The 11,070-nt window shown below is 33.3% G+C and overlaps 6 protein-coding genes across 8 annotated transcripts in view; 3 read left to right on the top strand and 3 right to left on the bottom strand.

The window, feature by feature from the left end:
* LOC108735432 (TRAF3-interacting protein 1) overlaps window positions 1-4,253 on the bottom strand; it is an 11,922-nt gene extending 7,669 nt beyond the window's left edge. Inside the window, exons 1-5 of one of the 2 annotated variants that reach the window (XM_018467390.2) lie at window positions 3,711-4,251; window positions 2,801-3,622; window positions 2,245-2,616; window positions 1,850-2,045; window positions 1,567-1,773 (exon numbers count right to left, since the gene is read on the bottom strand). In XM_018467390.2, coding sequence (XP_018322892.1) covers window positions 1,626-1,773; window positions 1,850-2,045; window positions 2,245-2,616; window positions 2,801-3,622; window positions 3,711-3,963 — 1,791 coding nt within the window. In that variant the 5' untranslated portion in view covers window positions 3,964-4,251 and the 3' untranslated portion in view covers window positions 1,567-1,625. Of the gene's footprint in view, window positions 1-1,566; window positions 1,774-1,849; window positions 2,046-2,244; window positions 2,617-2,800; window positions 3,623-3,710 lie in introns of those variants that run through there. The other variant, XM_025974425.1, reaches the window with a different exon arrangement.
* LOC112904419 (GATA zinc finger domain-containing protein 1-like) lies at window positions 21-986 on the bottom strand. Its single transcript, XM_025974427.1, has 3 exons — window positions 600-986; window positions 352-538; window positions 21-273 (listed from the first exon to the last, which is right to left on the bottom strand). The coding sequence occupies exons 1-3, from the start codon at window positions 948-950 to the stop codon at window positions 116-118; spliced, it is 696 nt and encodes a 231-aa protein (XP_025830212.1). The 5' UTR covers window positions 951-986; the 3' UTR covers window positions 21-115.
* A 228-nt stretch (window positions 4,254-4,481) lies between the features above and the next one.
* On the top strand, window positions 4,482-6,047 carry LOC108735385 (46 kDa FK506-binding nuclear protein-like). The gene is made up of 4 exons (XM_025974441.1): window positions 4,482-4,597; window positions 5,149-5,375; window positions 5,445-5,958; window positions 6,018-6,047. Exons 2-4 carry the CDS (start codon window positions 5,164-5,166, stop codon window positions 6,045-6,047), a joined length of 756 nt encoding a protein of 251 aa, XP_025830226.1. The 5' UTR covers window positions 4,482-4,597; window positions 5,149-5,163.
* A 60-nt stretch (window positions 6,048-6,107) lies between these two features.
* On the top strand, window positions 6,108-7,093 carry LOC108735433 (lysM and putative peptidoglycan-binding domain-containing protein 2). Of its 2 annotated transcripts, none has more exons than XM_018467391.2 (3): window positions 6,108-6,408; window positions 6,486-6,659; window positions 6,744-7,093. In XM_018467391.2, exons 1-3 carry the CDS (start codon window positions 6,334-6,336, stop codon window positions 7,032-7,034), a joined length of 540 nt encoding a protein of 179 aa, XP_018322893.1. In that variant the 5' UTR covers window positions 6,108-6,333; the 3' UTR covers window positions 7,035-7,093. The 2 variants fall into 2 exon arrangements, with proteins under 2 accessions (XP_018322893.1, XP_018322894.1); XM_018467392.2 differs by having other exon boundaries at window positions 6,480-6,659.
* Window positions 7,094-7,230: 137 nt separating this feature from the next.
* LOC112904418 (zinc finger protein OZF-like) lies at window positions 7,231-9,613 on the top strand. The gene is made up of 5 exons (XM_025974426.1): window positions 7,231-7,510; window positions 7,573-7,729; window positions 8,009-8,118; window positions 8,234-8,555; window positions 8,617-9,613. The coding sequence occupies exons 1-5, from the start codon at window positions 7,268-7,270 to the stop codon at window positions 9,201-9,203; spliced, it is 1,419 nt and encodes a 472-aa protein (XP_025830211.1). The 5' UTR covers window positions 7,231-7,267; the 3' UTR covers window positions 9,204-9,613.
* A 564-nt stretch (window positions 9,614-10,177) lies between these two features.
* Window positions 10,178-11,065, bottom strand: LOC112904427 (GATA zinc finger domain-containing protein 1-like; the record flags this gene model as incomplete). Its single annotated transcript, XM_025974440.1, has 3 exons — window positions 10,178-10,430; window positions 10,509-10,695; window positions 10,757-11,065. Coding segments are annotated over 3 exons (654 nt in total), but the record flags the coding sequence as incomplete, so codon positions are not given.
* Between the last annotated feature and the right edge of the window lie 5 nt (window positions 11,066-11,070).

Below are 11,070 nucleotides of genomic sequence, written 5' to 3'. Positions count from 1 at the left end.
GGTTAATAAAATAAACATTCTTAAGCGAACAATTACATATTATATTATTTTTATTACTTTAGTATCGGAATAAAACATGATTTTGTATAAAGTTAAAATATGGAAATTTTAAAATCTACTTATGGATAGAATGAAGACTTGTCCAAATGTATCCAGGTTCAGCAGGGGCTTCAATGGGTGGGTAGGGAGTATTTTTTGCTTTGTAATAATCAGATGGTGCATGCATGATAAATTCCATACATTCTAGTTTCCTTGGCAACTCTTCATCTGGACCTATCAAATTATATTACATTTTTCAAATATCATTTAAATTCATGGTCAGAAATTTATTTTAAATGTTAATTTTCTTACCAATTACATATGTTGCTGGGTCAAAACCTTCTTCTGGAGGAGGACTTTCTTTAGTTGGTAAAAGCCAAGTGACAACAGCACTTTTTTCACAATACTGATCAACTAGGAACCCTCTCAGTTGTGCATAGTATAAATTAAATTCTTCATCAATCATTGATACAATATCACCCACTTGGAAATACGAACCCTCAAAATACAATTCCCCATGTCAATACAAGAGGCTTTTCTTTAACATACGCGTTGTTTACCTTATAAAAAACGCTTTGACCTGTAATGGGAGTTGCAACTGAATCTGGAGCTTTAATAGGAGCCTTCTTAAACATAGACCTTCTACCTTTCCCTTTAGATGTACCTAGCTTTGGTATTGCAAAAGGATTTAGTCTGGTTTTATAAGAACGCGTTAGCCTGGTTTTCTTTTTGCTGGATTTTTGTTCTCCGTCTTGTTTATCGTCATATTCTTCTTCCTGTTCATTTTTTAAGCTGTCTCGGGCTTCATTAACACAATCCAAACAAATAGCACCCAAATTTTCTGCATTTGTCCACAAAGGGGATTCATTTGTTTCACATTTTAAACATACTGGATTACCTCTTAACGGCATTATTAATAAAAACCAATAAATAAATAAACAAAACCTAAACGGNCATTACATACATAACTTTATATATAGTAAGAATTTATAGTTTTATTCCATTATTTCGTCATATATTTTTTATTCATATAGTTCTTTTCTCTTTTTCGTGAATTATTAATTAACTATAACAGCAGAGGGGATTCCTGTGTTGCAAAGCAAACGTTAAGAATTTAAACCAACGAAATGTTGCTGCATTTTCTTCACTCTTTAGTTGTGATGTTAAAAAATTGAAAAGTTTCCCTATATTTACACATATTTTTTTATTGTATTCATCACATACTGCACAATTTTTATTGTTGTGATGATACTTATTATTTTTCATTATATACATTGTTATTTTATTTGCACTTTTTAAAGTTGCGGAACGTTGGGTCCTTTATTTTACAAAATATTTTTGAAATATTTCATACAATTGGTCAGGTGGAATAATGGACGTAACAGTTCCTGTAAGTAGCCGACAATAAGTGTTTGTTTAAATTTTTTTTTTTTTTGTAAATCATAAACTGAAAACAATAATAATAAATTGTTAATTACTTATGGTTTTCTCTTTTTCTATATTAAATTTAAACAAAACCTTAATAAATGCTGTACAAAACAATTTATTACATGTGTTAGATACAATTTGGAGTATATAATATTTTTTTAGCTTAGAAGTAGTAAATTCTGTATTCTTCTTTCATTTTGCAGTATGTTGGCTTCCGCAGCTGCAATTTGTTTCTTATATTTTTCGATATTTCCCCTAACGGTCTCCAATTGGATCAATAATGGCTTTTGTTCCTCTTCTATGGCTCTAATGATAATAAATAATTTACGTTACAGGTATGAAGTGAAGCATATACAATAAGAAAAAAAAATAATTATTATACTTTTTCTGTTCTATGATCTCCTTTTCAGCCTGTTTCCTGCTTTCCCACCACATATTCAGTTCTGCCTGCATAGCATCAACGTCTTCGTGCAAATATCCCAACATTTTACCTAGAGGATTCGCACACTTTGTAAGCTGCTGTAAAGTGGTTCGTACCTGATCTATTTCCTTATTTACTGCATCTTTTCCTCCTAAACCTGATAAATGTTTTACATTTTAATATCTTAAAAGTATTTTATAATCAATGTAATGAGAAAAGTATTCAGAGGTTCATAAAGTCACATATTTTTTGTGCAAGTTACTGCTACAAAAAATATGGGAACCTTTTCATTGCCATATTTTAAGCTTAAGATAGCAAATTCTTTTTTTAATTAACTTTAAAATGCCTTTTTTTACCTTCCTCTTGTTCCCATTCAATTTCGACTTGGGACGTCTTATTTAAGTTTGCTGTTGATTCGTCGTCATTCTGAAGTTGTTCAAGTATCTGTTCGACGAGATGTCCCCGGACATCCGAGGATAAAGCAGGCGATCGAGTAGAAACTTCCGGTGGTTCTACTAATTGAATTGTAACCGTGTCTTCGTCGTCAACGTCGTTTTTGTCGAAATTTTCTATGATTACCTTTACCTTTCCCATAGGAACGACTTCTTCAGAAGGTATGACCGGCTCTTGCTTTAGACGAGGGGCACCAGGTCTTGCACTTGATGGTCGCACGGAAGGTGGACGTAACAACGATGTATTTGGTCTTTGAAAATGATTCTGATCTGTAACTAAATATATTCTGGACTGTATACGAGGATAAAATTTAAAAGTTCATTTGGTTTACTAATAAGAAATTTAACATTCTGGCAATTTTAACACTCAGAAACCAGAATATGGTTGAATAAGAAAAAAGTAATTTAGAGCAAATTAAAAAAAACCAACTACAGAAATTTGTTAAAGTCAATTGCTCACCATTTGATTCGTTGATTTTATTAGACTCTTCAGTGTTCTCTGATGGAATGTTTGATACAATTTGTTTTCCTCTTTCTCTCCCTAATCCGCTGCTTTTTGGCTTTGCAGATTTTGGTCGAATCAGTGTTGTGTCCTTTTTCTGCAGTAGGACATCAACAGAATTTTTTATATCATCGTCTTTTAATTTGGATTCTTTGACTTTCATATTGTCCTTACTGCTATCACTTGTAATAGTTTCTTCCTTGTTTTTGCCATCATTATTCTCATTTATGTTACTTTTGCTGGGTTCAACTTCCTCCTCACTTTTAATGTCATCTTTATCTTGAACTTCTTCAAGTGTTTCCAACTTTTCATTATGTTCTTCCTTGATGTCTTCATTCGAATTTTGTTTTTCTTCTTTTTCTTCAGACTCTTTTGTATCTGTTCTTATTTTTTGTCCTTCCTTGTTAATGTCTTTCTCTTTATTTTTACCATGTTTATTTGCTTTAGAATTAGTTACAGATTCAGTATTAATTTTTGATTTTCTCATTCTGTCAGTTGATGCATTATCCTTATCATTTCTGCGAGGTGTAGAATTTTTTGACGACGTCTTTGTTTTTTTATCACTACTGGCATCACGAATAGTACTTGGGGTTCTCTTTTTTTCCTTTTGGCCAGTCATATTTCTAGTTTCTTTGTTCAAGTTGTTAATATATACAGAGCTGTCTACTTTTTTGTCCAAAGCCTTTGCAATTATTTGCAAAAGGTGATTTGTTTCTTTTGGTTCTAAACCAGCTATTATCTTACCTGGACGGGCCTTTATTTCCTTTCCTGTAATTGACTCTTAAAAAAGGGTAAATGTTATTAGTAATTAATGTAATTAAAGTAACGTACAGCATATACTACAACTGGAAAAAATTAGACCACTTACTCATGGCGTCGATTAATTTTGTTAGAAAATTAAGTTTTGCGTCTTTTTCCTTAACATTATCGGATTGTAATTCGTCTTCACTATAGAGACCCTTCAAAAAACCAGTATCACGAATTATACAGGTGATAACATCGTGTAAAAAGCGAAAAGGCGGTTTTCTGAGAAGTTTCTCCGTAAGCGCGGGTTTTTTTACATATTTTCCTAATAATTTTTGAGTATTTTTGATAGTTTCTGTATTAATGTCGTCTGACATTTCTGTATAAAACCTAAATTTCAATAAAAAAAGTAACACTCGCTAACCATTGTCTTGATTGTTTTAATAGTTTTAATCATTTTTGTTGATAGTTTAAATTTGCGTTGCCAGGACGATCAAGTAGATATGATTTCAGAGAGCATGTATACCGCATGTGTGTTTAATGACAAGAAGATAAATTTTGTTATTGCTTAGAGGCTTTTTTATTTGTTCATTGAAAGAAATAGTAGCACTTACATATAAAGATTTACTGTTTTAGAAATTTATTCAAATAATTCTATTTCCGGTCCATAATAAGTATTATTATTATTGCAAAATTGGAAACATCCGCAACCCAACAAACCTAACAAAACAACAAAAAGTATAAATTGGCATTTGTAAAATTGAGAAATCGTCATTATTATCCCCAGGTTTGTGATTTTTTAAGAATTTTGAAGGATGAAATATTTTTCTTAGTAATTTCTCATTACATTGAACGTTTTTATCAATAATAAAATAACGTACACGAATATTCGTATATATTCTACAGTTGGTAACAAGTAACAACTGTGACGTTAATGACCGCGCCTGCAAATACTCCACATCTACCATTTTGTTATACGGGTGATAAAACGGTTGACGACTTTCCAGGGGCGTAAGTATTTATTTTGTTTATTATTATCAATCTGAGTGCCACCAAGCGGGTAGTTTTTAGTTTGTTTCTTTTTATTATCGTTCAGTGCTTGTTTAATGTAAAAATATTTCCAATTATTCCTTTAATTGGAAGTTCATATTCGACAAATGGCCGAGACTTTCTTTAGAAGCCATAATTATTGTTTTAACAAATTGAAAGAAGTGCACCACCAGACTGTAGAACAAGTATCTGTTTTGGATCGGTACTTTTTAAATGAAAGTGGAAATCGGATTTTTAAACGTATAAGATAGGTAAATTCATTATAGTTTTTCTAATGAAGGCGCACTTTATTTTTTATTTTTTAATTGTGACTTTAACCCTTATTATTCATGTAGACACACATAACCTAACTTTTGCTTTAACGAAACAAACTATTTCTTAAATAGACTTTATTATTTTAGACTTAAAGACGCCTGCCTCATAATTGCATATTAAATGGGGATTGTGCCACAATAATACTGCAAGTTAAATACTGTAATTGTAGGATTTATGAAATACTATTTCTGTTTAAGGATTACGAGAATACAATGGAGGAAGAAGAAACTTCTTCATTGATTGTACAGAAAACTGAACCTGTTGAGTTTGACTGTGAAGAGGAAGATATAAAGACAACTTTGCTACAGAATGTAGAACTACCATCAGTGAGCAACAGTCAATCAATCTTTTTAGATGGATTCCCACCTGCCACAAATTCTGATGGTAATTTGGAAATAAACACTTTTGATGATCCACATGAAAGGTTGGTATAAAAGAAGTGATTGTCTTGTTTTTGTACAAATACACCAATTTTATGTCTGTTACTGTTCAGCGATCTAAATAACCCCACATTAGATGAAGAAACAGAAGACCGAATTGAGGAAGTAGAAGTTGAAGAAGATGGTCATGAAGAAGTAGAATCAGACTTTATAATAGAAGAACAAGCTGAAAATGTTCTGGACTCTGAATTTATTCAAGTGGAGACAGGGGGTCAATATATACAACTAAGATCAGGACAGAAGTACGTTCAGATTGCTGAAACAGGGGAATATCTGGAAATCCATGATGCAGATGACTTTGAAATTGAAGAACAAACACAAGAATATGCATCCTCTGTTGAGGAGGATGCAACAAATGAAGATGATGAGACAATGAGAGTATCAATGCAAACTGAGGATGAAGAAGAACTCATGACAGAAGATGATGAAGCTGAAATAAATTACAATAGTGAAACCACAGATGATCCTAATGACCCTGATTTTGAAGTTAAACCTAAAAAAAATGAGTCAAGTAATGATGAACAAAACCCCTGTACAATCTGTCAGCGAACTTTTAAAACATCAGCTGTGAGTGGCTCATCAACATTTCTGATTTATGGGTTTTATTTTGATATTATATTTTATAGAGTTTAAAAAGACACATAACTATTTTTTAAAAATTAACTTATTGTAGTGTTAATCGTAGTATGTGACACTATTTCATTTGCATATGACCTTCAATACTTCAATCTGTCATGAAAGCACCAACAAAAAATGAACCAACGTCAAAGTCAAATACCGTCAAAAAAGTTTAATTATTCCACTCACTACGTGATTCGGTTTTTTCATGCTGTTTATTATAAATCGTTATCTTTTTAACGGTCGGTAGTTTATTGCTAAACCTGTTCATATGATCTGAATTAGAAAGTAAATAAAAATGCACGTCTTCTCATCGAATGACGAATGAACCTCACAAAAATGAAATTTGTTTGTTCTAAGTTATATGCGCAAAATAAATATAGTTTAATTTCTGAAGAGGTAGTTTGTTTATTATTGTATGATAAGTGAAATGTGCATAAAATAAAACGTTGATATTTAAACCTTATAAGTCGTAGGAAAAATCAGAAATGGACAGTCCCTATGAAAGGCTATCCATTCGGGATTCCGTACGTTCTTTGAAGAAATATGGAAGTACTAGTAAACATGTAAATAAAAATCAAAAATTTATTAAACATACCGTGGCAAAAACGGATACTCTTCAAGGATTAGCCCTAAAGTATGAAGTTACAGTGAGTACTATTTTAAAGTCATTTAATTTCTTAGTTCTTTTTTTAATATTTTCCAAATCACTTATTTTAATTTCGAATTAATAGATGGAAGATATCAGAAGGGCAAACAGAATGTACACATCGGATAGTTTGTTTCTAAAAGAGTATTTGTTAATTCCTATACCAGAAGATAGTCCATTTGCTGCATTTAGTGAAAGTCAGAGTAACATAACAAGCCCACCTTCTGAAGCCAGTTCATCTTCTTCACGACCTCCATCTGTGTCCTCACCTAGCTATATAGATAATGATGATGTTTCTCATTTCCTATCAAAAATAGATTCGTCCATAGCAAACACCAAGGCTGAAGTTAGGAAATCAAGTGGACACAGTGAGTAAGTTTAATAAAACTTTACTTTAGTAAGTTTTATTCTGATTTACGAATTTTGAAATTTTCTCTTCCAACTTGTTTGTGAAAAGAAAGATTAAAGTGTATGTAATTGTTATTCTATTTATNAATTAGCATTAGTTTATCGAATTTTGTAGATCCCCTTGTGATAATATTTTATTTATTAAATAATTTTATCTAGACGGGTGATTATGAATGCAATGAATGTGGTAAGCTGTTCGTGATGTCCAACAGTCTTCAACGCCACCAGAGTATCGAGCATGGTAACGATATGTGGAAATGCGTCGAGTGTGAGAAGGTGTTTCCAGAACGTCAAAAACTCATTGAGCACATGACCATTCATCCATTAACAAAGCCTTACTATTGCAAAGAATGCCATAAGGAATTTGCAAGAAAGTACAATCTCATCAGGCACTACTCCCAGACAGGTTGTAACGGTAGTACTAAAATGATGTTTAAATGTCCCGTAAGTTAAATTTTATTTGTCTTAGTAGTAGTTTATTTTTTGAGTAATTTTGCAACTTTCAGATTTGCAAGAAAATTTTTGCAAGGAAAGACAATCTTCGAGAACATCTCAGAAGCCATGCAGGTAACGTGAAAAAGAAGAGGACTTTTGTATGTGAATATTGTCAGAAGGAATTTCACGGCTCTACTTTACTAATAGTTCACATGAGAACCCATACTGGTAAGAAAATAATTATCCAATTGATACACAAGAGCTATAAAGAAAAATTAACAGTAATCTCAAATTGAGAGAATCAAAAAAAAAAAAAAACTAAAAAACATATTCTGTCACATTACTAGATGAACTTCTTTGTTCTTTGTAAATCACTTTCCCTATCCTATCTGTTACTAATTAATTTATTTAACTCTACAATTATTCCAATTCTAGTTGTAAACAAAACTAGATACAAAAAAGCTGAAACTTGCATGCACTTCATTTTAACTTTAATTTTCTTTTCAGGCGAAAGGCCTTATCCTTGTGACCTTTGTCCTAAACGATTTCCTTCAAGTGGCGCAATGAAGAAGCATCGACGAATGCATACGGGAGAGAAGCCCTATGAATGCGCCAAAGTGAGTCAAGTTAAATATTAAAAAATATTCTACCTACCACAACTCGATTAATGAATACTGTATAATTTTTTTTGTATTTGACACTAACTACATGTGTATTTTATCTTGTTTTTAGTGTGGAAACAAATTTGCGGCTAAAGAGACTCTTAATCGTCACGTGCGTACCCACACGGGTCACAAGCCGCACAAGTGCCAGTTTTGCGGCAAGGCTTTTATCCAAGCAGCGCAGTTACGTGCTCACATCTTTCACCATACCGGTGAAAACGCATACACTTGCCCCCATTGCAACCGGGCCTTCAATAGGCGAGCGCGCCTCACGATGCACGTCAAGTTCGTCCATGAGGGTGCCGAACCGTTACAATGTAACCAATGCGAGAAATCATTCTATCGCAAGGAAGATTTGTCCAGACATGAACTGCTCCATTCTGGAGTAAAGCGTAAGTTTCATTGGACTTGTGTTACCAATTTTTTCATATCAAAAACTCTATTTTGTTATAGCTTTCGAATGCGAGGTATGCTTAAAACGTTTCGCCATCAAGTCTTCGCTCAAACTTCACCTGTTGACTCACCGCAAAGAGCAGCCATGCAAATGCGACGAATGCGGCCGAGCTTTCATTCGCCAGGACTGCCTATTACGACATATGCGTGCCAAACATCGGGACCTTTTGGAAGACATAATGGCTGGAGCGGAAAAGAAACGTCTTCAGCAGCAGTTACTGAAAGCGGCTTCCGCGGCCGCGGCGAACAGAGAGAGCGGTTCATCGTTGTGCGACAATCGGATCTGGAACGAACTCACGTTGACTGATTCTATCAAAGAACTTCTCACGCTTCTGGTTGACGAGGAAACATTGCAAGCTTTTGGATGGCCCGATGCCCCTGTCGATAAAATACTGGACTCAGTAATCAAACGTTGCGGGCACAAACCAGCTTCTGATGAGGATTTCGATTACATTGGTCGTTTACGTGAGAACGCAAAGCTCCTATTTACCGTAGTGATAGACGACGAAGCTGTTAAGTCGCTGTTAAACAACCAGACGGTCGACGAGGTCATTCTTCACGTGCTTCAACTGGCCAAAACGGACTGAGACGTACCGGGGGGTTGTTACCCCCCAACGTCCAACAAGTCCTTTACTTATCCAAGGGGGTGACGGGCAAAAAAGGAAATAATGCGATACTACTGACGAGGTAAACTTTAGAAATGAAAGAAATTATTTTTTTATCGATTGCATCGTCAATAATAAATGACCGATTAAGTCATTATTGAGGATGTTATGAACATAGCATTGATATATATATGTCGTTATTGATTCGTTTGTCCCTGCTGACTTTCATATTTCCAATTGCTTTGTTATACGTTTCTAGAAAGACAATAGCCGGATGAGCTTGAGCGAACTACCCCGGAAGTCTCATATTTTTTGTACAAGTTCCTATTAATGGAAACGATTTATTTCCAATAATAGTAGACACGAAATTTCTGTACAGTATTTACAAATTTCAAGATAGATCAGTTCCAATGATAGTAACATAGTCAAAAGGAGTTGAGACTTGTGCCTGTAGGGGCAAATCATCCATGCTCATTTAACTGTGCCTTTCAAAAATGATGTTAAATTCTTCTCTGTCGTTTAAAAAATCTACCTAAACATTGTTTAAAGTTGAACAATACAGTTGCTTAGTTGTTCGTCTGATAATTTCCAAATAAGACATCAGTGACTGACATTAGATTAAAGGCTTTAAAAGTATCTCTTAATTGTTTAAAAGATGGAAATAATGTGGCGCCTGCATGTTTTATTGTATTTTTAATATACAGTTACAATAGTGTTTTTAATTACGATTTGAATTTTTAAGTGGTACAATTATAATAATTTTTTGAAAGATAATGTGCGTTCATCATGTTTTTCAGAAATTTTTGTTTTCAGTTTATTATAAGCCTATTATTAATATTAAATATAGTTTAGTCAGGTATGGAAAAGCTGCTAGAATGTTACAGAAACGATATTTTATCAGAACTTTTACATATTAATGGGTAGCTGAGAATGTTGTATAAATAAAATAAACATTCTTAAGCGAACAATTACATATTATATTATTTTTATTACTTTAGTATCGGAATAAAACATGATTTTGTATAAAGTTAAAATATAGAAATTTTAAAATCTACTTATGGATAGAATGAAGACTTGTCCAAATGTATCCAGGTTCAGCAGGGGCTTCAATGGGTGGGTAGGGAGTATTTTTTGCTTTGTAATAATCAGATGGTGCATGCATGATAAATTCCATACATTCTAGTTTCCTTGGCAACTCTTCATCTGGACCTATCAAATTATATTACATTTTTCAAATATCATTTAAATTCATGGTCAGAAATTTATTTTAAATGTTAATTTTCTTACCAATTACATATGTTGCTGGGTCAAAACCTTCTTCTGGAGGAGGACTTTCTTTAGTTGGTAAAAGCCAAGTGACAACAGCACTTTTTTCACAATACTGATCAACTAGGAACCCTCTCAGTTGTGCATAGTATAAATTAAATTCTTCATCAATCATTGATACAATATCACCCACTTGGAAATACGAACCCTCAAAATACAATTCCCCATGTCAATACAAGAGGCTTTTCTTTAACATACGCGTTGTTTACCTTATAAAAAACGCTTTGACCTGTAATGGGAGTTGCAACTGAATCTGGAGCTTTAATAGGAGCCTTCTTAAACATAGACCTTCTACCTTTCCCTTTAGATGTACCTAGCTTTGGTATTGCAAAAGGATTTAGTCTGGTTTTATAAGAACGCGTTAGCCTGGTTTTCTTTTTGCTGGATTTTTGTTCTCCGTCTTGTTTATCGTCATATTCTTCTTCCTGTTCATTTTTTAAGCTGTCTCGGGCTTCATTAACACAATCCAAACAAATAGCACCCAAATTTTCTGCATTTGTCCACAAAGGGGATTCATTTGTTT

The sequence above is a fragment of the Agrilus planipennis genome, unplaced genomic scaffold, assembly GCF_000699045.2.
Source record: "Agrilus planipennis isolate EAB-ADULT unplaced genomic scaffold, Apla_2.0 scaffold40, whole genome shotgun sequence".
NCBI classification, from domain to species: Eukaryota; Metazoa; Arthropoda; class Insecta; order Coleoptera; family Buprestidae; genus Agrilus; species Agrilus planipennis.
This window is presented reverse-complemented; position numbering and strand designations above follow the sequence as displayed.

Excerpts from the sequence above, each read along its gene's own strand:
- LOC112904418 (XM_025974426.1), top strand. The coding sequence starts at position 7,268 with ATGTCCAACAGTCTTCAACGCCACCAGAGTATCGAGCATGGTAACGAT. Across the intron at positions 7,730-8,008 it reads TCACATGAGAACCCATACTG|GCGAAAGGCCTTATCCTTGT; the intron begins GTAAGAAAATAA and ends TTTTCTTTTCAG. Across the intron at positions 8,556-8,616 it reads GCTCCATTCTGGAGTAAAGC|CTTTCGAATGCGAGGTATGC; the intron begins GTAAGTTTCATT and ends ATTTTGTTATAG.
- LOC112904419 (XM_025974427.1), bottom strand. The coding sequence starts at position 950 with ATGCCGTTAAGAGGTAATCCAGTATGTTTAAAATGTGAAACAAATGAA. Across the intron at positions 539-599 it reads GTCAAAGCGTTTTTTATAAG|GGTTCGTATTTCCAAGTGGG; the intron begins GTAAACAACGCG and ends TTGTATTTTGAG. Across the intron at positions 274-351 it reads CCCAGCAACATATGTAATTG|GTCCAGATGAAGAGTTGCCA; the intron begins GTAAGAAAATTA and ends ATAATTTGATAG.
- LOC108735385 (XM_025974441.1), top strand. The coding sequence starts at position 5,164 with ATGGAGGAAGAAGAAACTTCTTCATTGATTGTACAGAAAACTGAACCT. Across the intron at positions 5,376-5,444 it reads TTTGATGATCCACATGAAAG|CGATCTAAATAACCCCACAT; the intron begins GTTGGTATAAAA and ends GTTACTGTTCAG. Across the intron at positions 5,959-6,017 it reads GAACTTTTAAAACATCAGCT|AGTTTAAAAAGACACATAAC; the intron begins GTGAGTGGCTCA and ends TATATTTTATAG.
- LOC108735433 (XM_018467391.2), top strand. The coding sequence starts at position 6,334 with ATGAACCTCACAAAAATGAAATTTGTTTGTTCTAAGTTATATGCGCAA. Across the intron at positions 6,409-6,485 it reads ATAGTTTAATTTCTGAAGAG|GAAAAATCAGAAATGGACAG; the intron begins GTAGTTTGTTTA and ends TATAAGTCGTAG. Across the intron at positions 6,660-6,743 it reads CCCTAAAGTATGAAGTTACA|ATGGAAGATATCAGAAGGGC; the intron begins GTGAGTACTATT and ends TCGAATTAATAG.